The sequence below is a fragment of the Cygnus olor genome, chromosome 13, assembly GCF_009769625.2.
Source record: "Cygnus olor isolate bCygOlo1 chromosome 13, bCygOlo1.pri.v2, whole genome shotgun sequence".
NCBI lineage: Eukaryota > Metazoa > Chordata > Aves > Anseriformes > Anatidae > Cygnus > Cygnus olor.
In genome coordinates, this window is record NC_049181.1 from 12,135,369 (window position 1) to 12,160,485 (window position 25,117).

At 43.2% G+C, this 25,117-nt stretch overlaps 1 protein-coding gene across 1 annotated transcript; it reads left to right on the forward strand.

The window, feature by feature from the left end:
* Positions 1 to 857: 857 nt before the first annotated feature.
* On the forward strand, positions 858 to 10,033 carry SLITRK2 (SLIT and NTRK like family member 2). The gene is made up of 2 exons (XM_040572711.1): positions 858 to 1,172; positions 1,608 to 10,033. Exon 2 carries the CDS (start codon positions 1,651 to 1,653, stop codon positions 4,222 to 4,224), a length of 2,574 nt encoding a protein of 857 aa, XP_040428645.1. The 5' UTR covers positions 858 to 1,172; positions 1,608 to 1,650; the 3' UTR covers positions 4,225 to 10,033.
* The last annotated feature ends 15,084 nt before the right edge of the window (positions 10,034 to 25,117 follow it).

Below are 25,117 nucleotides of genomic sequence, written 5' to 3' on the forward strand. Positions count from 1 at the left end.
GCAAACCTCTACATTCTGGAGACTCGCTGCTTCCAGCTCCCTATAAAAATCCTACAATAACGCCCCCTGCCATATTAGCACTTTAAAAATTCATTGTGGATTGTCTATTTTGTATTTTTTCCCCGGTGTGAACCCAAAGTTTTACCTTCTAGATAGAGATCAAGAACAGCCATCCTTTCCTATCTATTCCTTTCGCCTCTATGCGAGGGCATGGTGCTTAAGCGAAGTCACAATAACCCACATCCAACATCTTGTTCTTTCAACGTGCAGCCAAATTCTATACCATAACATCTCAATTTGGCCACGGGATGGGTCTAGGCACTGTGACGGGTCACGCTGGATGTGGTCTCAGCTGCTCAGCACCCGGCTGAGCTTTCCAGAGCGCACAGGGCTGCGGGCACCCACTGGCCGCAAGGTGTTGAACTTCCCTGGACGCTGGGAAACGTCACGGCCCCGGACAGGGCTCGGCGAGGCAATTTGGGGATGCCAGGAGCGAAGAGAAGTGCTGATGCCGGAGCCGGCTTTTGCAGCACCCCTGCTCCGAGAGCCAGATTGTGTGCGGCGTGTGCGGTGTGCGCCAGCTGGCCGGCCGGCTCGTGCCAACGCGGCTCCTTGCCTCACTCTTCTGAAAGCACGGATTTCGGGACCCGGAGCCCCAAATCCTCCGGACCCAGGTACCTCCACTCGTCGCCTTCTTCCTCTCCCCGGCTGCCAGTCCCCGCGCTGTCCTGCCGCTGCTATCAGAGCGCTCCGGCGCGGCAGGGCTGGGGATGGGGGTGCCGGGGGGGGGCCGGGGGTGGTGTTGGGGGGGGAGGGCTGGGAGAAACGTGTCCCCCACGCCCCCGGCGTGACGTCAGCGCGGCTCCGTGCGGGGCAGCCGGCAAAAGCCCCGCGCCGCGCCGCGCCCCGCGCACACCGCCCCGCTCCCGCAGCGCCGCCGCTGCTCCGAGCCCCCTGCCCTGCCCGGCTCGGCTCGGCACGGCTCCACGCCGAGCCACGGCACGGCACCGCCTCGCCGGGCTCCTCCCGAGGCGTGAGGCGGGCGATGCCTCTCGCCGCCGGGCGCCTGGTTCCCGGGGCGCGGCGGCGCTCGGCGGCTGCCCCTGCTGCAGCCCCTCCAGCCCCTGCAGCCCCTACATCCCCTGCAGCCCCCTCGGGCGCCCCGAGAGCAGGTAGGTAGGAGCGGGGGGATGCTGCGGGGTGCGGGGAGCCGCGGGGGCTTCGGCTCGGAGGAGCCCTGCTGCCGGCACGGGGGTACGGATGGGTTTTTTCTGCCTCCCCCGGCTGAAAATAGCGGTAGCGGCACGGAGCTGGGCAGCGGGGGCTGCCCCGGGCCGCTCTGCTGACGGCAGCCCCCGGGGAAGTGGTGGTGGAGGGGCCGGGGGGCGCAACGCCGGGATGCCGGTGGCCGGGGCTCCCCGAGGGGCTGCCCCCAGCACAGCTCGGCCGGCACTTCCCCGGGGGGAGGATTTCGGAGTTTGGCAAGTCGCTGCCTTGCCCCCCCTCCGCCCCCAGCCTGGCGACCTGCTCTGCCCGCCGCTTGCAGTCTCTGCTCCTGGCCGTTTTCATTGGGGGTTTCTTCTTTCTCTCCTCACCTGCCTCAAAAGGTTTGACTGTAGGTACTGAAGCGGGGATCGACGGCGCATAAAGATGCTGAAGGGTGTTTGGTTGCTCAGTTTGTTAACAGTGGCTGGGATCTCGCAGACAGAGAGTCGCAAACCTGCCAAAGACATTTGCAGCAAGAGCCGCTGCCCTTGCGAGGAGAAGGAGAACGTGCTAAATATTAATTGTGAAAACAAAGGATTTACAACCGTCAGCCTCCTGCTGCCGCCACCGTCCAAGATCTACCAGCTCTTCCTCAACGGGAACGCGCTGACCCGCCTGTTCCCCAATGAGTTCGTCAACTACTCCAACGCCGTGACCCTGCACTTGGGCAACAACGACATGCAGGAGATCCGCACGGGGGCCTTCAGCGGGCTCCGCACCCTCAAGAGGCTGCACCTCAATAACAACAAGCTGGAAGTGCTGAAGGAGGACACATTCCTGGGCTTGGAGAGCCTGGAGTACCTGCAAGCCGACTACAACTACATCAGTGCCATCGAAGCGGGGGCCTTCAGCAAGCTGAACAAGCTCAAAGTGTTGATTCTCAATGACAACCTCCTGCTGTCCTTGCCCAGCAATGTCTTCCGCTTTGTGCTCCTCACCCACCTGGACCTGCGGGGCAACCGGCTGAAGATGATGCCTTTTGCTGGTGTGCTGGAGCACATTGGAGGCATCATGGAGATCCAACTTGAAGAAAACCCTTGGAACTGCACCTGCGACTTGCTGCCACTCAAGGCCTGGCTAGACACCATCACCGTCTTTGTGGGTGAGATAGTCTGCGAAACACCTTTCAGGCTGCATGGGAAAGATGTGACCCAGCTCACCAGGCAAGATCTCTGCCCTAGGAAAAGCTCCAGTGATTCAAACCAGAAGGAAAAACACCCTGTCCTCTCAGACCCACATATCTCAAGGTTACTGCCCACAGCTAACTCTGCCATCAATCCCACCAGAGCCCCAAAAGCCAGCCGCCCCCCAAAAACCAGGAACCGCCCTACACCCCGTGTCACTGTGTCAAAAGACAGACAAATATTTGGACCTATCATGGTTTACCAGACAAAGTCTCCTGTGCCCATCACCTGCCCAGCCGGCTGCATCTGTACGTCACAGAGCTCAGACAATGGACTAAATGTGAACTGCCAAGAGAAAAAGATAAGTAACATCTCTGATCTCCACCCTAAGCCAACCAGTCCAAAGAAACTTTACCTTACCAGTAACTATCTACAAGTCATTTACAGAACCGATCTTGTAGAGTACAGCTCTCTGGATTTGTTACATCTAGGAAACAACAGAATTGCAGTGATACAAGAAGGTGCCTTTACAAACCTCACAAGTTTACGTAGACTTTATCTTAATGGCAACTACCTTGAGATTCTGTACCCTTCTATGTTTGAAGGGCTGCAGAGCCTGCAGTATCTCTACCTAGAGTACAATGTCATTAAGGAGATCCTGCCGCATACCTTTGATGCTCTGAGTAATCTTCATCTGTTATTCCTCAACAACAACCTGCTCAGATCCTTGCCCGACAACGTCTTTGGCGGCACTTCCCTCACCAGACTCAACCTCAGAAACAACCATTTCTCGCACCTGCCGGTGAGAGGAGTCCTAGATCAGCTCTCGGCTCTAATTCAGATCGACCTCCAGGAGAACCCGTGGGACTGCACGTGTGACATTCTGGGGCTGAGGAACTGGATAGAGCAAGTCACTGACCAGAACAACCACCAGTCAAATGCCCCCGTTGTTATCAACGAAGTCATCTGCGAGTCTCCCACCAAGCATTCTGGAGAGCATCTGAAATTCCTGAGCAAAGAAGCCATCTGTCCAGAGAACCCCAACTTGTCAGACTCTTCTCTCCTGTCCATGAATCAGAACACAGATACCCCCCAGCTCCTCGGTGTCTCACCCAGCTCCTATCCGGAAATACACACTGAAGTTCCACTGTCTGTCTTAATTTTAGGCTTGTTGGTTGTGTTCATTTTGTCAGTCTGTTTTGGGGCAGGCCTGTTTGTCTTTGTCCTTAAGCGCCGGAAGGGGGTGCAAAGCATGCCCAGTAGCGCCAACAACTTAGATATAAGTTCATTTCAGCTCCAGTACGGGTCCTACAACTCTGAGACCCATGACAAAACCGAAGGACATGTTTATAACTACATTCCCCCTCCCGTTGGACAGATGTGCCAAAACCCGATCTACATGCAAAAGGAAGGGGATCCAGTTGCCTATTACAGGAATCTCCATGAGTTTAGCTATAGCAACCTTGACCACAAAAAGGAAGATCCCACCAGTCTTGCATTTACAATCAGTGCAGCTGAGTTACTGGAAAAGCAGTCCTCACCTCGGGAGCCAGAGCTGCTGTATCAAAATATTGCAGAAAGGGTCAAGGAACTCCCCACCGGAGGATTAGTTCATTATAACTTTTGCACCTTACCCAAAAGGCAGTTTGCCCCTTCGTATGAATCCAGACGCCAAAACCAGGACAGGATAAATAAAACTGTTTTATATGGAACTCCCAGGAAATATTTTGCAGAACAATCTAAACCTGAGCATCCTTTACTCCAAGGAAAGCTACAAACAGAACCAGACTACCTCGAAGTTCTGGAAAAACAAACTGCAATCAGCCAGCTGTAAGGGGGGAGGTGGGAGGCAAAGGAAAATTTTTAAATGAGCTCAGCATCAAATTTGATTGATTCTGAGCTCAGTGCTGATGTCATCTGTCGCATTCCCAACGTTTTCACTTTTTAAATTAGAGAGGGAGTAAGAGAGAGAAATGGAACCCTTACAGCACAGCAGGGATATGGTGTTGCTTTTGCAACGCTCCCTTTAAGTTATTTCTATCTCTCTCTCCTTTTGAACCTTCTGTAGGAACTGCCACCACAAATGTATGTTTCTGTAATAAATCTTGCGTAATTCTTTTTCATTTGGAAGGAAATGAGGAAGGGGGTCTTTGGGTTTTTCTGTTGTTTTTTTCTTTTCATTTCAAAGTGGAAACTTAATGTATTCTGTAGAAGATCTCCAAAGATCTTTTTTTTTTTTCCTGGACTATGACTTTCTTTTGTAAATAATAATATACAGTACTGCTGTTTCAATTACCAAGTATAGCCACTGGGCGTCACTTTTTTGTGTTAAAGTGCCTTTGCACTTTAAGTACATTATTACTTAATTGTTGCTCTTAGCTTTGATAAATTGAACCTATTTTAATGTGTTGTATTTTTGAAATTAAAAAAAATATGTAAAATAGACCTATATGTCAGCTGCATTAAATCAGAAGGTTTGATTTATAGGAAAGCTGCCCATCTTTAAATGAATCTAGTTCTAGGACCTTACAAACTGAACTGTAATTTATTGGGGTATATTTTTTTCCCTCTGGGTTTGTTCAGAGTGATTCACTGAAATCAACTGAGAGGATTTAGCAATGGACTAGAGGTTATCAAATGCCTCAGCTGGGAGTAACAGCTCATTAATAAAACACGTTTAACACAATATCATAGTGAACTGAACAATTAATGTCCTTCTTAATTCATTGCATTGCAGTTCTAACATGGTTCAGTGGTTTAAGATTATTTTCGTACTTAGGAGAATATTACTCACAGTATTTTATCCATTAAATTGGGTATTTTTGTGCATTTTATGACAGCATTTATATTTATAACTTTTTGGACTGAAATTAACATTTCATTTTCCTGCTAGATACAGCAACTTTTTTTGTAAGCAGGGACACCAGCAGGGGTCATCCCACACTTCATTACTTTTTTTAACATACAGGCAAATGAACCAATGCCAAAGGTAAAATTTGAACCAAGGTCTTTTCAAGTCCTCCAAATGAAGGTAGCAGAGATCACTTTGTGCATCATACTAACTTTCAGTAGACTGAACTATGTCAAGTTCTCTGTCTGTAAAGCAACAGTAATAATGCAGCGATTCTAGTCTACTAGAGGAAACTTTCTATTAAGTCCATTATCTTAAATTTTGTCAAATGTTCTAAGCTAACTGAATTCACTCAACATGAGTTTTTGTACGCTCATCAGTGAACATACGCAATATGTATTCTCCCTTCCCATTAACTCAGGCCTGTTTTACTTCAAGATTTACCTTATCAACTTCAATTTGCATTTTCTTCCTGGAGAATATCGAAACCATTTTTATTAACAAGTCAAACTTTATTGAGCCTTATTAGCTTCTAAATAATTTTTAGATGCAAACATTATTGTGTGATTTAAACAAACAGCCCTTATTTACAACAAAACCAGTTTTGTTTTGTCTATTGTAAATCCTTATGCAACTGGGATGGTGATCTGCATATAAAGTAGGCTAGGCTTTTCAATTCCTTATTAAAGCAATTGATGGAGTCTGAAAGAAGCACACTGTTTCCTTTTCATAAATAGGTTACTGCACATAATAATCCTTTATTATCATGCAGAGATTGAAGTGGCCTCTGCTGACTGATTTTTAGAGCTTTACTATAGTTAGTAATACAGTATCTACAACTCTGAGAAATTTTCAGCAATAGCATTTGAGCTATAAATGACTACAATCAATGTTGTTCTAATCAGGACTTTGGCAATAGGAAGTCACTTTATATTTTAAGGCTAAAGAGACTTTGCATGTGTATTGCCAGATATCTGAGTCATTCAGTAAACTGTCTTCTAATGATTGATGTGACATCTGAGTACACTACTATGCTAACATGTCGATTCTTTATGTTTTGAGTCCATAGCATCTATGTCTGTTCATTAGATCAGGTTTAAAACTGGAGTGCCACAATGAACTACTGAATAATCAGTCTTCAAAATGGTCTCACTTCAAGAAGGAGGCGAAATGGTATCACTTTAGTTGCACTTGGAACATTTGACCGGAATAGCATCCATCTTTGAGTGAGGTATTTGTCTGAAATCTTCCAGTAGTGACTGTCCTATTATTGCTCCTTTTCCTGGGTGCTTAAAAGCGTTTATTGCTGAAACCCTACGAAAAGTATAAGGCTTATTTTAAAGTTATTAACTCTTTCCAGGCTTGATTTTAGTATTGTCTGCAAAACAAGTACTGTGTTATATCCGGCACTCTAGCAGCTAGGATATTATCTATTATTGTCTAGAAAACCAGAACAAATTACATCTTTTTTTCCTCAGAAAAATGCTATTTTTTTCCTACAAAAAATATTTTTCAATTGTAAAGCGTTCACAAACAACAGACAGAGGTATTGGATTCTTTTAGTGACTTTCTCTTATTTACTTTTACTGTTTGAGTCTCAGGCTGACTTTCATGCTTTCTTTGGTAGCATAGCAATATTTTAGAGGTTGCTGTTGCTTTACATTTCCTTAGCTTTCATAGTGGAATTTATTTAGTGACTGGATTTTGGTTTGCATCACCAGTACCAACTTAAAAATCATTATAGCTGTGGATCTTTTATGTTCGTTTTTATACCCTCCAGCTGACATCTATTAAACAATTCTTTTCATAGTGAGTATAGGTGAGAATTTTTTTTTTTCAGTTACACTTAAAGAGATTTGTTTAACAGGGAAAATGTGTTGGCAGCTTCGGTGTAGAAGGTCTCTACATTTCTTTAGCTGTGCAGCCCTGGAAGCCACTGCTTGTTAGGGGAATGCTGTTTGTCTGACTAATGGCTTGATAATGAGTCTGAAAAAAAAAAAATTCCTTCAGAGATTCAAGATTTAAGCTGTCAACATTATGTAACCAGGTTAGTGAAATATTTTTTTTTTGCCCAGGAAAATGGGATACAGATTTTTTTTCTTCCTAATTTTTCATTTGTGAGAATAGATATAATGACCTTTACAGAAACAATAACAGTACAGACAGAAACAGTATTAAAAATATACAGTTATCTCCAGTGCAGATAAGGGACAGTACACTTCCAATGCACGAATTTGTTTTGGGGAAGGTTGTTTTTCTGTGTAGCCATGAAGTTTGGCAAAATATGACCTTAGAAACTGGATTTCAGTAAGTAACTTCAACAGCAAAATGGGGAGAGATGCTAACCTTACACTACCTGCGCCCAAACTGCCCTGTGTTTCCTAGGCAGACATCTGTCTCCTCAGACAAACCCGTGGTTTTGCTAGCAGTAGAGCACAGCTGGAGGATGACACATAAATTCTGACAAAACAAATGCTGCTTTTTGCAAAAGGGTCTGCATTTTGTACGTTTTCTCAAGTCTGCTGCAGAGCCACTCCAAATGCCCCTTGGTAGTTCTCCTTTTATCAGTCTTGCTCTTCAATCAGATTTCATCCTCTCAGGTTCCAGCATTTGCTTAGTTCTTACCTCACCTCCAATTTCTGTACTTCCCAAGCCCCCACCATGTAGTGCTCCCGCCTCTCCCCTCAAATTTGTCCCCCTGGGCTCTTTCCTTTTCTTCCTAAGCTAGCTATAGAGGACCTATTTCAGTGTTGAAGGAAATGAATATCCCTGCTCTGCTGAGAGCTCAGCACTTACCTCTTCCTTTAGCTATTAAAATTAAAGACTAAAACTCATTGTGGGTCTCTAGAGTCACTAGCAAAAAACAGGCCACACAAAGGTGACTTCTTCCATTCCAAAATATAAGGCATGAACTAAGTTCCAGATATGCCTGCTTTTTTTCCTGTAACTGTAGAGAGTATACCTGATGAGCACTGGTTAGATAGCTAATTCCTTCATAGCTGCAGTAAGCCCAGCCTGATCATTTCTAGCATTTCCATGTACAATATTTGTGCTCTGCTGGTTATCTGCCAGTCTTTACCCTAAGATATTTCTATTCTGTCTATGAGAAAAATGTTCCCAGCGTTGTTTATGGACTGCTTCAGTCAAAGGCACTGACTTTTTACAACACATTCTTGTGCTGGTAGAGAACTATACAGTAGGGTTTGTTTGGTTTTCTTTTTCTTCCCATCAACAGTTGAATGTGTAAAATGAAAATCAAACTTAAGAAAAGTTAGAAGCTGTAATTAGTAGTGTCAAGATGAGGGTACCAGCAAGTTAAATTGCCTAAATAAAAGTCTTCTTATATAGGGATACAAATGCCATAATTTTAAACTGCTCATGAGTGAAATGAGATACTGGAAATGTTAATGAAACTTCTTACAGGCTAATCACTGATACAGTTTGTGATTTTTCATATTACTGTTGTTGCAGACAGTAAATGTCATTTAATGGAGAAAATAAACTGTTTCCCAGAGTTCCCTCCCCAAACTGTAGAACTCCCAAACCAACAGATAAATTAACTTATGCAGATGATGTGACATTTCTTGTATTTTTCCCTTCATTTTTTCAAAGTATTCTGTAGGAGAAGTCCAGAAGTTATTCTTTTGTAAGAGGATCATTAAGTCTGTTTGGATTATTGATCTCATAGCTTTTCTGGGCACAAGGCCAATCATTTTGACTAAGGTTTTTAATCCTAGCTAATGAGGGAGGAGGATTAATGAGAAGTTTTTGTTGTTTCTTCTTGTTGGAGGGTTGGTTGGATTTTTTTGAAACCATAGATTGACATGTTTATGAATACAGATGAATAGATTGTTTTGAATGAAAGAAATGTTGGAGCCGCAATTGGAGATGCAATCATTCTAAAGACCAAATAGACTCAAGTGAGAGTGAAGTCTGAAAAACAAGACATCAAAAATCAGTTTTCTTCCTGAGATCATAAACATGGAGGGCCCCCATTTGAGTACAACATCAGCTTTTGTTGCATAATATTAAAGATTTAGAAGGATGAAATTAGGTGCCAGATGCACCTCCTTTATCTTTAAAGATGTTCAGGTACTAAAGTGTTCATTTAGAATCTGGTTCTCATCTCTACTTGTTACCCTATTTATGCATGCATCTACGTTACCACTGGTTACACACTGTGCTTGAAAAAGTGATCAGTGGGAAGTTTGGAAGAGTAAAGCTAGTTGCAATATTGCCAAATCTTTTTTTATCTATATTTTTAAAAATACAATGAATTAACTATCGGTTAATAATGTCTTTTTTAAATTATTATTATTTCTAAGGACCTTTGCAAAAACTGACATTTCAGCTGTTCAAGTCAATCTATGTGGCTAGTTAGAACAAGAGCAACACACAACTTGTTGCTGATTTTAAAATGGAAGCTAGCACTACCATTTAGAAACTCAGAGAATTTGCGTTAGTATTTGCAGTGTAACAGCAATTGCACCAACAACACGTGTCTGCAATACGACGTCAGGGTTCTTTATGGTCACAGAACAAGTATAGATTTGCGTCTTAGCAACACCGATTTCTTGTATCTTCTTTTCTCACCCTCCACATGAATTGCTCCCGAGAGCCAGAAGTGTTAGGCACCAATTATCTTCTGTGTAGGAGGCAATACAGCCATTTTAAGAATGCTGTCTGCATTGGAAAAGGCACAGCTAATGTATATAGAAACCTGTTGCAGTTATCTCCTCTTGAGATAAGAGCTATTTCCATACAAAAGCTTAGAAAAAAATCCCCGTGAAATCACTGATAATATGAGAGTGTATTTTAAGACTTTTTTTTTTTTTTCTTGAGAGGCAGAGGAGTTGGAGTTGAAGCAGATTTTTCCCACGTTATAAACTTCTTTCATCTCTCCAAGTATTTGTTACTGACTTGCTCCATGTGAGTGTCTTACTTGGACAGCTAAAATCCAAAGGAAAAAATGAGAACTGTGAAAAGGCAGTAACTACATAAATTCTGTTCTAATCACAAAAGAACAAACAATATAATACTGAAGTGAGATTGTCACAGGCTTTTAAAGGTTTCAGGCTACAGTGCAATCTGAGTGATTCAGGTGTAAATGCAGAGTACCTTTGTTCACTTTACACCTGAGTGGCCTCAAGTGGAGTCCCCTGGGATTGGCACCAGTGACAAGAATCTCACCTACGACAGGCAGTCACTTAAGTGGGAGTGGGAGGAGAGAAAACCACGTTGTTTCTCTCACCATCACGTTACATGCCATCTGTGATTTTTCCAGACTGAACTGTCATTCACATAAATCTGAAGTCATCATACTCCCAGTTTATGCCTAGTATCAGATTTTTAGTAGTTCGAGTACTCCAAGATGTGACCTTTTGGCTCACAGTGTGGCCAACATCTTAACTGCCATCACCTCAGTGGCTCCTGGGAGCATGAGGTTTTGTTTGGAAGCTCAAGTTTATTGTATCTCTGCTAAATTTTAAAACTTGAGTATTCCTTACTATATTCTTATTATGCAGGACAAGTGAAATATTTTTTTCTGTTTTTCTTTATTTTCTTTCACAAGAAGGCATGTTCCTCAGTACCAAGGCAGCTGGGACTTGAGCCACTCAGAAGAGTTTCAGAAACTCAGTGATCCACTCAAGTGAGCAAAGCTTTACCTAAGCTTTACTGCTTTCATCACATCTGCTGTGCTATGCTAAACTCTTCAGATGTATTCCAGCTTGAAACACATACACACTAATAAATATCTATGGAAAACCTTAAAATATCCAGCTAATATGCTTGCTCACAATAGAAAAAAAAAGAGGGGGTGAGAGGTCAGGAAAAGCCTTTCAGATTTTCTGTGCTTTTTTCCAAAGGTTTCAGAGAGTCTTATTATGTTTATTAGTAAATCAAAAGGAAATCTAACCGCACTGTTGTGTGATTGTGTAGGTTCTTTTTATGCAAGAAGGGCATGCAGAGGGGAGTAAAGATTTTAAAAGGGAACTACCATAAAGCTGCAAACTTAAGCACTGATGATTCAAACAGGTTAATGCAAATGCCTATTTGTTGTGGAACTTCTGAAGGGAAACAGTAAACACATTTACTAATGGCTAAGGGAACGGAACAGACAATTCTCTTGGACAGCTGAGAAATCCCAGCCTTAAAGTTATACCAGATTTACTGCAACTGAGACATAAGCATGGCTCATGTGAATAGACAGTAATAGGAGGAGAAATGTGTAATGCTCTAATTCACACTTTAATTAGCAGTGTAGTTTTCAGTTTGTGTTTTCTCAGACCATATTTACCATCCCGTCTAACTCATAAGCCACTTACCAGAACTTAGTGGCTAATTCTTATTTATTTATGTGGTCTCCTTTTCCATAATGCACTGCTTACAAATTTCTTAGCTGGTGACTTATGTTTTCCATAACTTCTTGTTGTTCTCCACATAATGTGTGGGAATAATTTCCTAGTTGCAGAGTCTAACAGACAATTCATAGTGAATGCCTAAAATTGAGCTACCGTGGACTTTTTTCATCCTATTGTATTACTTGTTTTCTCTAGATAGGGAAGCAGTGGGCCTACTCATTGGCTGAGAATTTAGAAATTAATGCTCTGCTTTTAGTTCTGCCAGTGACCTTGAACAAGGCATACCTGTGTCCCCATGCTTTAATTTCTGCATCATTAAATGAGTAGGATGATACTTCTTTCCTTAATCTAGTGAGATTTACTGATGAATGCTCAGTGTAATAGTTTTTCAAAGCCAGTGCTTATGGCTTTGTAGCTTCATCCAAATACAGTAATAGCCTACTGCTTTTCTTCAACACATGTTATTCTTATCTAAGAATGTGATGTATGCATTTCAGATTTAGTTTGGTTTTCTGTTTTTGCAGTTAAAAAGAGACCGTGAACATTACTTTTTACAGGAAAAAGAGATGACGTACATGGAATGAAATGAAAAAAAAGCTAGTTTGTTTTTAAGCTTTTGAAAATGCACAGTACCCCATCTCCTCAATTTTCCCACAGATAACGTGAGCTGAATCACATTATCTGTGTTTCTGCTCAATAGCATCATTTCAGCAATGGTTCTTAACATACCATTTATTTTTGATTCACTTTTTTTTCTACATGAAATCAGTTTGGCTACTGCAGACATTTTACGCTAGCAAGTGAGCCAAAAGAGGCTCTGAATGGCAGACAGCTGCTGAAATAAGAACTTGGCACTCTGGGGAAAGAAAGAAATTCATTCAACTTTCTTTTTATCTCTCTTCCCCGTAGTCTGTAACCTCTCCTTTTTTGTATCCCGTAGTTATTGTAATAATTGCCCTTTGAATGTAGGATGATGGAATGTTTTCAATATTAGAGCCCAGCTACAGACTAGAAAACCCAACTACTTGTGTTGGACTCTCCAGCAGGAAAGAGTACCATCTTCCACAGACGGTCATCCATAATATATGTGGACAAGTCATGCATAGCAATCTGAGGATGCTTCCACACAACAGAGAGCTGATTTGTAAATCTATGACTAGGTACTACTAGAATCTGTGGCATTATATCCATTCAATGCAATGGAGTAACAATTTCAGCCTCATCTTTAAATTTGCTTTTGATTAATTTATTAAATTTCATTCACTGGCTAGAAATGTTACTCAGGTTTAGGTTTAGATTGTGTGACCATCCAAATTTTAGGCTGGTAAAACTGAGGTTCTCACTTTTCTTGCTAATTGTTGAAATGGGACATGCGAGCAATTGTTCTTAGTTTCTACACTTTAAATTACACCGTGGTGGTTTTTTGGCTGGCCATGGTAAGTTCTCTGATCCAATGCAGACTTACAGATAATCAGTAGATGTTTAGAGACCATTTGTATAAAACTTAAAATACAGTGAACAGCACAAAATATTTCTACCAGTTCAGGTATTCTGTAAACCATCTGTCATGGACCAGCAGAAGTACATCAGAAGCAGTACTTCAAACGGTCCTTCAAAAGACATTTTCTCTGTAAGTTTTGGGAAAAATCTACAAGCATTCCATCATCCTTTTAATATATTCATCTTAGAGATTTTAAGTGTTAACTTTGCTACCCTAAAAATAATAATGTTATTATTTAAATTAGGGTATATAGCTCCTCACCTACTGCAAACAGTGTTTCGCTCCATAAACATCCCTGTAATGGTTTATAAAAGCTGAGGATGAAGCCACTTTATTTTGTAGACCTCTTAACCTAGGCAATCAACAGTTATACTGATAATGAATCAGCACTATAAGTAATGCAGTAAGTTGTTCACTTTAATTTCACTATTTTAGAATGAATACAACGTGCTGCTGTTTTGGAATTTTTAGTTAGATCAAAAAAAAAAAATAAAAGTTCACACATAGTTCTTTTGGGGATGCAAACAAATAATTTGTGCTCTAAAACTAGTTGCTATATTTAGGCATTTGGTGATTTATGAAAACAATTAGTAGTACAAAATACTGAGATAGACCTGGGCACGATGGGTCGATGGGCAGAGGCCAATGGGATGAGGTTCAACATGGCTAAGTGCCGGGTCCTGCACTTTGGCCACAACAACCCCATGCAGTGCTACAGGCTTGGGGAAGAGGGGCTCAAAAGCTGTGCAGAGAAAAAGGATCTGGGGGTGCTGATTGATGCTCGCCTGAACATTAGCCAGCAGTGTGCCCAGGTGGCCAAGAAGACCAACGGCATCCTGGCTTGGATCAGGAATAGTGTAACCAGCAGGACCAGGGAGGTGATCATCCCCCTCCACTAGGCCCTGGTGAGGCCGCACCTCGAGTACTGTGTTCAGCTTTGGGCCCCTCATTACAAGAAGGACATTGAGGCCCTGGAGCGTGTCCAGAGAAGGGCTATGAAGCTGGTGAAGGGTCTGGAACGCAAGTCCTATGAGGAGCGGCTGAGGGAACTGGGGCTGTTCAGTCTGGAGAAGAGGATGCTCAGAGGAGACCTTATTGCTCTCTACAACTACCTGAAAGGAAGGTGTGGGGAGCTGGGGTCAGCCTCTTCTCATAGATAACCAATGACAGAACTACAGGGAATGGCCTCCAGTTTTGCCAGGGGAGGTTTAGGTTGGAAATTAGGAGAAATTTCTTCTCAGAAAGAGTAGTCAGGCATTGGAATAGGTTGCCCAGGGAGGTGGTGGCGTCACCATCCCTGGGGCTGTTGAAGGAAAAGGTTGAACCTGGTTAGGGATATGGTTTAGTGGGTGACATTGATAGGTCACCCACTAAATCTTGAAGGTCTTTTCCAACCTTAATGTTTCTATGATTCTATGATCTTTGTGTTCTTTATTTGGTACTTGCAAACTACTCTACCATACCCATTCTGTTCCCTTCAAAGTTTGGACATGAGTCCAAACTGTAATCAATGGCAACTGCACTCGTAACTGTAAATGTACATTCAAAAAACGAAAAACAAAAACAAAAAAAGGAAAAGAAAAAAAAGTAATGAAATAAAACTAGCTAAAAAGTCTTGGGACATGCACAAAGTCACACTCAGAAAGTCATGTTTTCCCAAGGATGGCCACAGCTGTTCCTTCTTTGCGAACAACACATTGTCTTCATCTAACATATATAACCTTATTATCATGTAAATATTTATGTCATATTAGAATCAGGCTTGCTCTTTTCACAGTAGATAAGCTTTCTGTATTAATACAGATAACAAAAATCCAATTTCTGAAAATGTTCTGTTATTGTGTCATTTATCCTCTGCTTTTTATTAGTGAACAACTTGTAATTACTTGGTCTTACTCAGACTTTCCAGAGGAAGAACTGAAGAACTGAAGTCATATTTCCCACACACTGGGATTCTGATCTTCAAAATTCACTTCTTTCTCTTCATTGCCTTTAAATAAAGTAATGTACTAGGGAAAAAGACTCGTCTTGCTCTGGAATGATACAAGTGCAAGTCAGGAATAATTGAAAATAGTTTTGATCACCCTTTGAAATCCTAGATTAAGCAGTTTTGCTAACACTCAAAGAAATTCACTGGAACCTTTTGATTTATTGCACAATAGGTAGAAAGCTTCTTTTCTTCTTCTTCGGGCTCTTACCCTGCCAATGGATATTTGTTCTGTAAGCAGCACTGACATGAAAAGTCTGAAGTTGTCCACTTTTCTCTCTGTGACCAACATTCCCTTGGTAAACAGAGCACCATGAGGAAAGCGGTGTTAATCCTCTACGTTTAGCTTTGTGAAAAAGCCACAGTGAAAGCTGTGAAACCTTTGAGCAAAATTAACAAAACTTTGTAAGACTTGCCAGCACCTTGAGACTTCTGACTAACATATCGCAGAATACTTGCTATTATATGAGATTCCAATTTAATAATACCCATAAGTTTCTTCCAAATTAATAAAATATGAATGTGGAAAGAACAAGGGCTATACCCTTAGCTGAAGTAACTCTGTGTAGCAATACAGATTGCAATGTTGATTGCAAAGCTGTTTCTCTGATCTGTTTAATTTTGTTTGTTAATTGAATTAGTTGAATTGATAAATTTAATTTTGCTGCCTCTAGGCTGAAAAGTCAGGCTGGGTAAGGGCCAGGCTGCTTCTGCAAAGGGAAGTAAGGGACAGAAGTGGAACAGCAACAGAGACACAGAAGTACAGCCGTAAAGTGAAGGTTATGGCCACCAGGAACGTAAGCATTGTCCTCCTAGGAGGGACCCCTTGCTCACATGTAGAGGAAGGCTCCCCCCCAGCACAACATGCCATCACACACCCTCAAGTCAGGTTGCGGTGTGCTTTGGTGTAACCGAAGCAGACAGCATGGATCTGGCCTTTTTGCTTCCCCAGGAACTGCCTGCAGGGCATACACTTTCCGGCAATTGCTCTGGGCTGGTGCATGTCATCCAAAGCTGTCTACATTCTCTTAAACTTGGCTAATTTGATAATAAATGAAATAGGCTGGTAGAAATCCTAGGGCTAAGGAATTCATTCTGGAGTGCTCTGTGTTTCAGCTGACAGCACCCACAACTCTCCAGCTATCTCCTCCAGAGGGAACACTAAGGGGATGCCCCTAATCTCCTAAACTCGTTGAACTAATCTGTCATTATTATTAAAGAAAACTTAAAATATAGGTAAGATGTCTTCAGGTAACAAGGGCATGGAGGAAGATAAATGTTAAAATGGTTATATAAGAGGAAGTATTTGGTGTTGGAGGCCAAACAGGAATCCAGTGGTAAAGCTGCTAAAATAAGAACGGGCATCACAGACTACAGTGCCTTGAATGGTATGTGTTGCTGCTCTGCCTGACAACAGGTACAGCTGCCACCAGATGGGGGAAAAAAAAAAAAAAAAAAAAAAAAGCACAGATCAGAAGCTTCCTAGAGTTTCCAAAGACTATTTTTTTCATCATTACTCATGCTGAGTTGGAGTTCTCCCAAATTTATCCACTGAAATCAGTCACGCTGTTCACAGAGTACATATAAACATGGGAGGCAAAATCTGGCACTGTCTTCCTTCTCAGGGGCCTGACTGGTCAAACAAATGAGACTCCCCCTTATTGCTGCATTTGAAGATACTGGTAGGAATCACAGGGTGAAGCTCTAGTGGGTGAACACACATTATTCTGATTACAGTTCCAGCCCCTGGGGAGGAAAATCCGTTGTCAGTGCCATGTTATTCACTTAGTATTGTTTCCCATAGGATGGCAAACATTGGGGACCACTTTAAATAATCTAGTCTTCCTCCTCTTATAATAGGCTAACAGGCAAATGCATGGTACTCTATTCCAGTGGGCTTTGTTTCCTCTTCTATAAATAACATAATGTTCACAAATCAACCTATTTTAAAACGGAGCAACAAAAAAGGTAGAAATGACAGGGAATGCCTCAGAACTAGCCTTTTGTTTCTAGCCTGAGATAAATTTTTATGTGTCCCAAATTTATGTACAGGACCACTCGGAATAGGAGACTTATGATGATGGGACTCCCTGAGGACCTCAAAATTGAAGAACAGACGAGTCCTGTCTTCTTTATTAACTGTCTCTGGCTCCAATTGCTTTCTGATAGCACAGGTGACAGAAAGAACACTGCACTATCACTGCCCTTGGAATAAAGTGGGTCACATAGGACCATCATTTTTTAAGTAAAGCTGCTCCCTCAGAATCAGTAGTTAGCTTGTTTTTAAAAATTGTGCACTGATCTAGCCTTTAAATGTCCAGTAAACAAAGACAATCTCTATACCAAGCAGGGCAGTACTGTATTCTCTAGTCCAGTGCAGCAAGAGAATAAGGCTCCAGTGATATTACGAAAGTGTCCTTTAGCAGATGAACTGTAGGCATTATTGCTTCCACAGACAGTTCTGTATAATAAATGTTTTGTTTTGTTTTTTTGCTGTTTGATTTTGTCATTCATGTGGAATTCGTGTCATTTAACTTGTAGCTACCTAAGCATGAGGTGTCTTGTCTAATTAAATCATCTATGTTCTTTTCATAGTTAACAGGAGAAATCAGCCCCACCACAAGTTGATTCATCTCACCCACACCAGCAAATTGTCATTGTCTGCATGCCATTTATGTCTTTGCGAGTTAGTTAAGACTTCTCCCTGAGTTAAATTAAGAAATGAAAGTCCTACTGAACAGGAAATATATGAAACCTCCAAAGCAGTTTTTACTTTCTATTTTCAAGTCATAACTATACGGACCTTCGAATCTTTTGTAGAAACATGTGAATTGCCTGTGCTTTAAGGGTAAGGTGTTGCTCTTGAAAGAAGTCAAGGGACAGAAGAAACAAATCTTCTTTTATATAAAATAATTCTTATGAGTAGGGCATCCAGTTGATGGCATGCAGTTCCCTACACCTTTTTCCTTCATGCCTCAGCCACAAATTCTCAGGGCTCCCTGTGTCCTAAATCTCCTCCACCCACCTCCCTTGAAGACACCTGGCTCAGATAATGCTGTACCACATTCTCTGTGCTCAGACTTCTCCCGTGATATCCGTTTTTCCAGGAACACCTGGTTAATCCCAGAATGCCACATAGATCCCTAACATGTTGGTACTCATCTCCCTCCTAACCTAGCTACAGACAATACGTTTTTTTTCAGGCATATGACTCAAGATTTGTAGTCCCTTTAAAACACAAATACCCTACCCACAAATGAGGTTTTGTAGCAGACATTCTTCAGTGGCAACACATCAAAGTAACAGGAAAATTATATCCTCTCTGTTTATTATAAGTAATGTTTGGATGTATTTACACAAAGGTAAAGATCTAGCATTCTTAAGAAGGACAGTCTTACACATCTCACACAGACTTGCACATCTCATGTACAGGAGAGGGAGAAAGTCCTCTGGAGTTACTACCGTGGGGGTACTGGAAGTGTTTTTGTACTGAATAGCAAGCAAGATTCCACCGAATGCTGCCAGTCTTCATAGTGGTAACTGAAGCAGTGCCAGCCACACACAGTTGCTGTATCTAGCAAATGATAAAGCGATTCTGCTTAGCCAACCATTGTCTAATGATCAGCTGCCTATCATACCAGTCTCCGCTTATAGACAGTGACCTCACTTTACTATTACTGAGATAAATCACTCCATCTTTTTACATGTCCTTTTGTAAATGAAAACACTTGGGAAGAAAAAGCAGCATTTTTAAAGGCTTGCTGGTGTCTAAAAGTTGAGATGAACCATGAACTCTTGAGCAGCCAGTCATAAAATAAATACAAAGGATTTTTACACAACTAATGCTCCCTTGTTTCTCAAGCTCTGAGCAGTTTTGTAAGACATTCCTAAACACCCACTTTACTCCAGAAATGCAAACAAGAATTATTGAAAATAATGCTCGTATGTTGTCACAAATCACATATGCCCAGATAAGTGCCTCAGGTATTAAGGAACACTGATCAGAAAAGGACACGCAACCTCCTGTTTCCCTGAGGCTGCTGTCCCAGCTCATGAGGTGAAACGCAAGTCTCTGAGCAGCTGCAGCCTTTCCAAGACGCTCATATGAGGAAAAAGGTGTTCCTGCAGCCATAGCAGTTTGCACTGTATGACTTCTAATCACCCCTTTTGTATGAGTCAAGGAAAGATAAATGATCAATTAGCTGAGGACGTCTAGACCACCCTCAAAATAGCCTTGCCTCCATCCACCTCTGACAAAATGTGTAATGCAAGGCATAAAACGAAGATTTTCCTTACTGGTCTTTTTAACAGCTCACTCACTGATTCAACACCATTAATCTTTGTTTGCAAGACCATGGATATTACTTTCTATAGCAAGTAAATAATCATTTTTTTATTACTTGCTCTCTGTAATAATAAAAATGCTTATTTTACTCCTCTGTTTTATGCTAAGGAGACAGACAATGCAGGCTGCACTCTTGCTTTAGATCAACCCTTGCCTGCCCATACTTCCCTCCTGTTTTTTTTTATAAATAAAACTAAACCACCAATAACTACCTCTCTTAATGCATTAATGTTGGCACCACAGAAAGAACACATTCACGTATCACCTGATCAAATTGGTCAGTTCTTCCCCGGCGGCCATTTTACTGGGGCGTAGCCGCCATTTTGCAGTCACTCGCTGAGGCGATCGGCTCGGGGGCAGATCCGTTCTGAGGGGGCAGGAGTTCTCCTGCCTCGAGGCCACTCGAGGGGGCCGCGAGGACCCGGCAGAATCTCGCGGGGGCGGCTGACGAGGCTTGGGGGGAGCCAGGAGCGCCCCCATCTGTAGTACAAAGGCGCAGGCAGGGCGAACAGGGCTGGTCATGTTTATGTTTGTGTTCGGGGACGGCCTCCTGAAGAAATGGTGTCCGCCCGCCGAACCTGCCGGTCTGCGGCTGAAACCCAGACGGGGGTGGGCGCAGCCTCCCCGGGCAGATGCCTCCATACGAACAGACCTACCGAGGATCGAAAGAGGGGCCCAGACCCTCAGTTCTGGGGAGCCCCAGCCTCTGGAAGCCGCTCTGGGGCCTGAAAGCAGAGGAGGGTGTCGTGGGTTCAAGTGTGCCCAGCTGGATGAGCTCTTCAAACAGGTGGCTCAGTTGCGAGAGAAGCTCATCAGGCAGCATAGCATTAGGGAATCTGAGCAGGAGACTGATAAATAGTATTATTATACATTGGCATAGGCTGAGCAGCAGCCCTGCCTTAAGTCCAGGCAAGGGGTAGCGAAACAAGCTTGCAGCCCAAAACAAGCACATTTGAAAGACTCACAGGATGAGGGAGAGTGGACCCTCATCTCTGATCGGAGACAGAGGAGGAGTCTCACCTCTGTCCCTAAAGTGTCCCTGGACAGTAGATATGAGGTTCTAAGGCAGGAGAGAGGAAACTCTGGGGGATCCAGTAAAGACCTCAGAAAGAGCAACCACAAGGAACTCAGAAAGGCCGACCACACAAAATTGGCCCAGTCTCCCAACGGCATCAAAATGAGTGCCAAAAAGAAGGCACGAAGGGTATTAGTCATTGGAGACTCCTCTCTGACACACCGAGGCTCCCATTTGCCATCCAGACAATCTCTCCAGAGAGGTTTGCTGCCTGCCTGGGGCCCTTATTCGTGATTTCGAAGAAGCTAACGAGTCTGGTGGGTCCCAAAGACTACCACTTTTCCAAGTAGGATCAAACGATGTTGTAACAAGGAAACTCCAAAATATTAAAAAGGATTTTATGTCCCTTGGAAAGATGTTGAAGGGATCGGGAGCACAAATAGTGTTCTCCTCTGTCCTCCCATTTGGTGGCTGGGATCAAGGAAGAAGGAGACAAAGGGGCCGAGTGAATGATTGGCTGAGAGGCTGGTGCCATGCCCAAGGTTTTGGGTTCTATGACCTTGGATGCGCTTTTGAGGAAGCGGGCATGCTGACGCCAGATGGGGCACAGCTGTCCAGGTGGGGCAAGAATGTTCTGTGCAGTAAACTGTCTGGACTTATCAGGAAGGCTTTAAACTAGATGTGGTGGGGAAAGGGGATGCACCTCTGAGTGAAGAAAGCATACCTGAGAACACTATCACCCTAAGTAACGGCAAGGAAATACTTGTGAACTATCCCAATGCAATTAGGAAGAGTTCTGGGTGATACGACCAGTTGTCCAGCTGACGTGCTTCTACACCAACACATGCAGCATGGGAAACAAGCAAGAAGAATTGGGAACCATGGTGCAATTAGACAAATATGACCTGATTGCTATCATGGAAATGTGGTGGGATGGATCATATAACTGGAATATTAGAATAGAGGGCCACAAACTCTTCAGAAAGAATAGACAAGGAAGGAAGGGAGGGGTTGTTGCCCTCTACATTAGAGAAGGGATTGATTATGAAGATTTGTCTCTGAGAAACAGCCACAGACAGGTTGAGAGCTTGTGGGTAAGAGTTAAAGACCGTACCAATAAAGGAAATCTTGTAGTTGGGGTCTACTACAGGCTGCCTGATCAAGGGGAGGCTGTGGATGAGGCATTCTTGCTTCAACTACAAGAAGCGTTGTGCTCGCACGCCCTCATCCCGATGGGGGACTTCAACCACCCGGATGTCTGCTGGGAAAACTACACAGCAGGCTGTAAGCAATCTGGAAGATTCTTAAGAGTGTGCTGATGATAACTTCCTGGTCCAGGTATTAGACAAACCAACCAGAGGAGAAGTGTTACTTGATCTGGTGCTCACCAACGCAAAAGAGCTCATTAAAGAGGTCAGGACTGGAGGCAGTCTGGGCTGCAGTGGCCAAGCCCTGGTTGAGTTTGTGATCTTGAGGAGTACGGGCCTGGCAAAGAGGAAAATCAGGACCCTAAACTTCCAAAAAGCATACTTCAAGCTATTTAAAGACCTAGTAGCTGAGATCGCCTGGAACATTGTCCGTAGAGACAAAGGAGCTGAGCAGAACTGGAGACATTGCTCAGAAAAGAAAGGCTAAGGAGAGTGTATCCCCCTCCGATGGATGAGAAGGGTGAACTGGTGAACAGACATGGATAAGGCTGAGGTACTCAACAACTCAGTCTTCATTGATAGTCAGGCTTCCCAAGTCTTACATTTCCCTGAAGCCGTAGATGGAGGCTGGGGGAGCGAAGTCCTACTCACTGTAAGTGAAGATCAGGTTCGAGACCACATGGTGAAACTAAACACGTACAAGTTTTTACTTCTACAACGTCACATGCTGGAACAGGCTCCCCAGGGATGTAGTCACAGCACCAAGCCTGTCACAGTTTAAGAAGCGTTTGGACTATGCTCTTACTCATATTGTCCGAATTTTTGTGTAGACCTGTGTGGAGCCAGGAGTTGGACTCGATCCTCATGGGTCCCTTCCAACTGAGGATATTCTATGATTCTATGAAGTCTGTGGGGCCTGATGACATGCATCCCAGGGTCCTGAATGAATTGGTTGATGTAGTTGCCAAGCCTCTTTCCATCATATTTGAAAAGTCATGGCAGTCAGGCTAAGTCCCTGGACTGGAAAAAGGGAAGCATCACTCCCATTTCTAAAAAGGTTAGAAAGGAGAACCCAGGGAACTACAGACCGGTGAGCCTCACCTCTATGCTTGGCAAGATCATGGAAAAGATCCTCCTGGAAGCAATGTCGAGGCACATGCAAGACAAAGAGGTGATCTGAGACAGCATGCCTTCACCAAGGGTAAATCGTGCCTGACCAATCTTGTGGCTTTCTACAATGGAGTGATTGCATCAGTTGAAAAAGGAAGACCGACCAATGTCATCTACATGGACTTCTGCAAGGCCTTTGACATGGTCCCACATGACATCCTGGTCTCCAAATAGATACGGATTTGATGGGTGGACCATTCAGTGGATAAGGAGCTGCCTTGAAGGTTGCACCCAGAGAGTGGTGGTCAGTGGCTCTATGTCCAAGTGGAGGCCAGTGACAAGTGGTGTACCTCAGGGGTCTGTCTTCAGATCGGTACTGTTTAATATCGTTATCAATGACATAGACAGTGGGATCAAGTGCACCCTCAGCAAATTTGCAGATGACACCAAGATGATTGGTACGGTTGATACAGCAGAAGGAAGGGATGCCATCCAAAGGGACCTGGACAAGCTTAAGAAGTGGGCCTATGTGAACCTAATGATGTTCAACAAGTCCAAGTAGACGGTGCTGCACCTGGGCTGGGGCAATCCCAGACATGAATCATAGAATCACAGAATCATTAAGGGTGGAAAAGACCTCCAAGATCATCTGGTCCAACCATCCCCCTACTACCAATGTCACCCACTAAACCATGTCCCTAAGTGCCAGGTCCAACCTTTCCTTGAACACCCCCAGGGACGGTGATGCCACCACTTCTCTGGGCAACCTGTTCCAATGCCTGACTACTCTTTCTGACAAGAAATGTCTCCTAATTTCCAACCTAAACCTCCTCTGGGAGAAGAACTCATTGAGAGCAGCCTTGCAGAGAAGGACTTGGGGATTCTGATGGATGAAAAGCTTGACATGAGTTGGCAGTGCGAGCTTGCAATCCAGAAGGCCAACTGCATCCTGGGCTGCATTAAAAGAGGAGTGGCCAGCAGGTCGAGGGAGGTGATTGTCCCCTTCTACTGTGGCCTGTTGAGGCCCCACTTGGAGTACTGCATCCAGGTCTGGAGCCCCCAGCACAAGAAGGATGTGGAGCTGTTAGAGTGGTCCAGAGGAGGGCCACAAAGATGATCAAGGGGCTGGAGCACCTCTCCTATGAAGAAAAGCCGAGAGAGCTGAGGCTGTTCAGCCTACAGAAGAGAAGTCTACGAGGTGACCTCATTGCGGCCTTTCAGTACTTGAAGGGGATTTATAAAAAAGATGGAGAATAACTCTTTGCTCAATCAGATATTGACAGGATGAGGCGGAATAGTTTTAAACTAAAAGAGAGGAGATTTAGATTGGAGGTTGAGAGGAAATTCTTCACTCAGAGGGTGGTGAGGCACTGAACAGGTTGCCCAGGAAGGTTGTGGATGCCCCACCCCTGGAGGCGTTCAAGACCAGGTTAGATAAGGCTCTAAGCAACCTGATCCAGTGGGTGGCGTCCTTTCCTATGGCAGGGGGGTTGTAACTAGATGATCTTTGAGGTCCCTTCCAACCCGAGCCATTCTATGATCCACAGAATAACTGCATAGTTCTGAGACTATCCAGAAAAACTGTAAGGAAGGTAAATAATTCCCCAAGGAAAAATTAAACAGGAAAAAAAAAAAAAAAGGAAATTTGGTGAATGTGCAAAAATGCAAGTTATTCATTTCCTTCTATAGCAAGAGTATCAAACTGAGAAATCAAGTAACTTAAAACAGATCTTTAAAAGTCATATAAATAAGTCATATTAATAATAGAATCATTCCCTTATTTGCAGAAAGGGTGCATGTATTTTTCACAATTCATTAGATTCCATCAGCTAGTATTTAGCTTGAGACTCCCAGGTAGAAAGAGCTATTGAAGAGTAAAGTATGCATTGTTAATGTTGCTCATTGTTATTTGATACCCTTCACTTTTGACTATAAGACATGCTAAGTATAAAAGAAAATTCAAGCTGTAAGAACAACTCTTCTAAAAATATCAGCTCTTTATCTACTTTTTTTCTCCTTTCTATTGAGAAAGGATGAAATGCATCCATCCAAGATATTATAAGCCATTTGCACCCTTTTGACGTAAGACTATATCACTGAAGTCCATGTAAATTCAGTAGGAGCAGGATTAAAGACTTTACTGGAACAGCAGTGATGTATTATAGGAAGCTTTTATATAATTGAAAATCCTCCCAGCAACAAAGTGATTTGGAAGGGGACGCTGAGTTTGTGGCTGAAAAGAGAATTTTAAACCATGCAGCATGTGCCAAGCCAGTGGTTTCCGGTCCTGCATCTGTCCCATGGAAGAAGACTACCAGTGCTGCCATGCTCCTCAGCATGAGAATAACTTTGTCCTCTCTCTCCTTCTTGCTATGAACAGCTTCACAATGAAATCACATCACACCTGC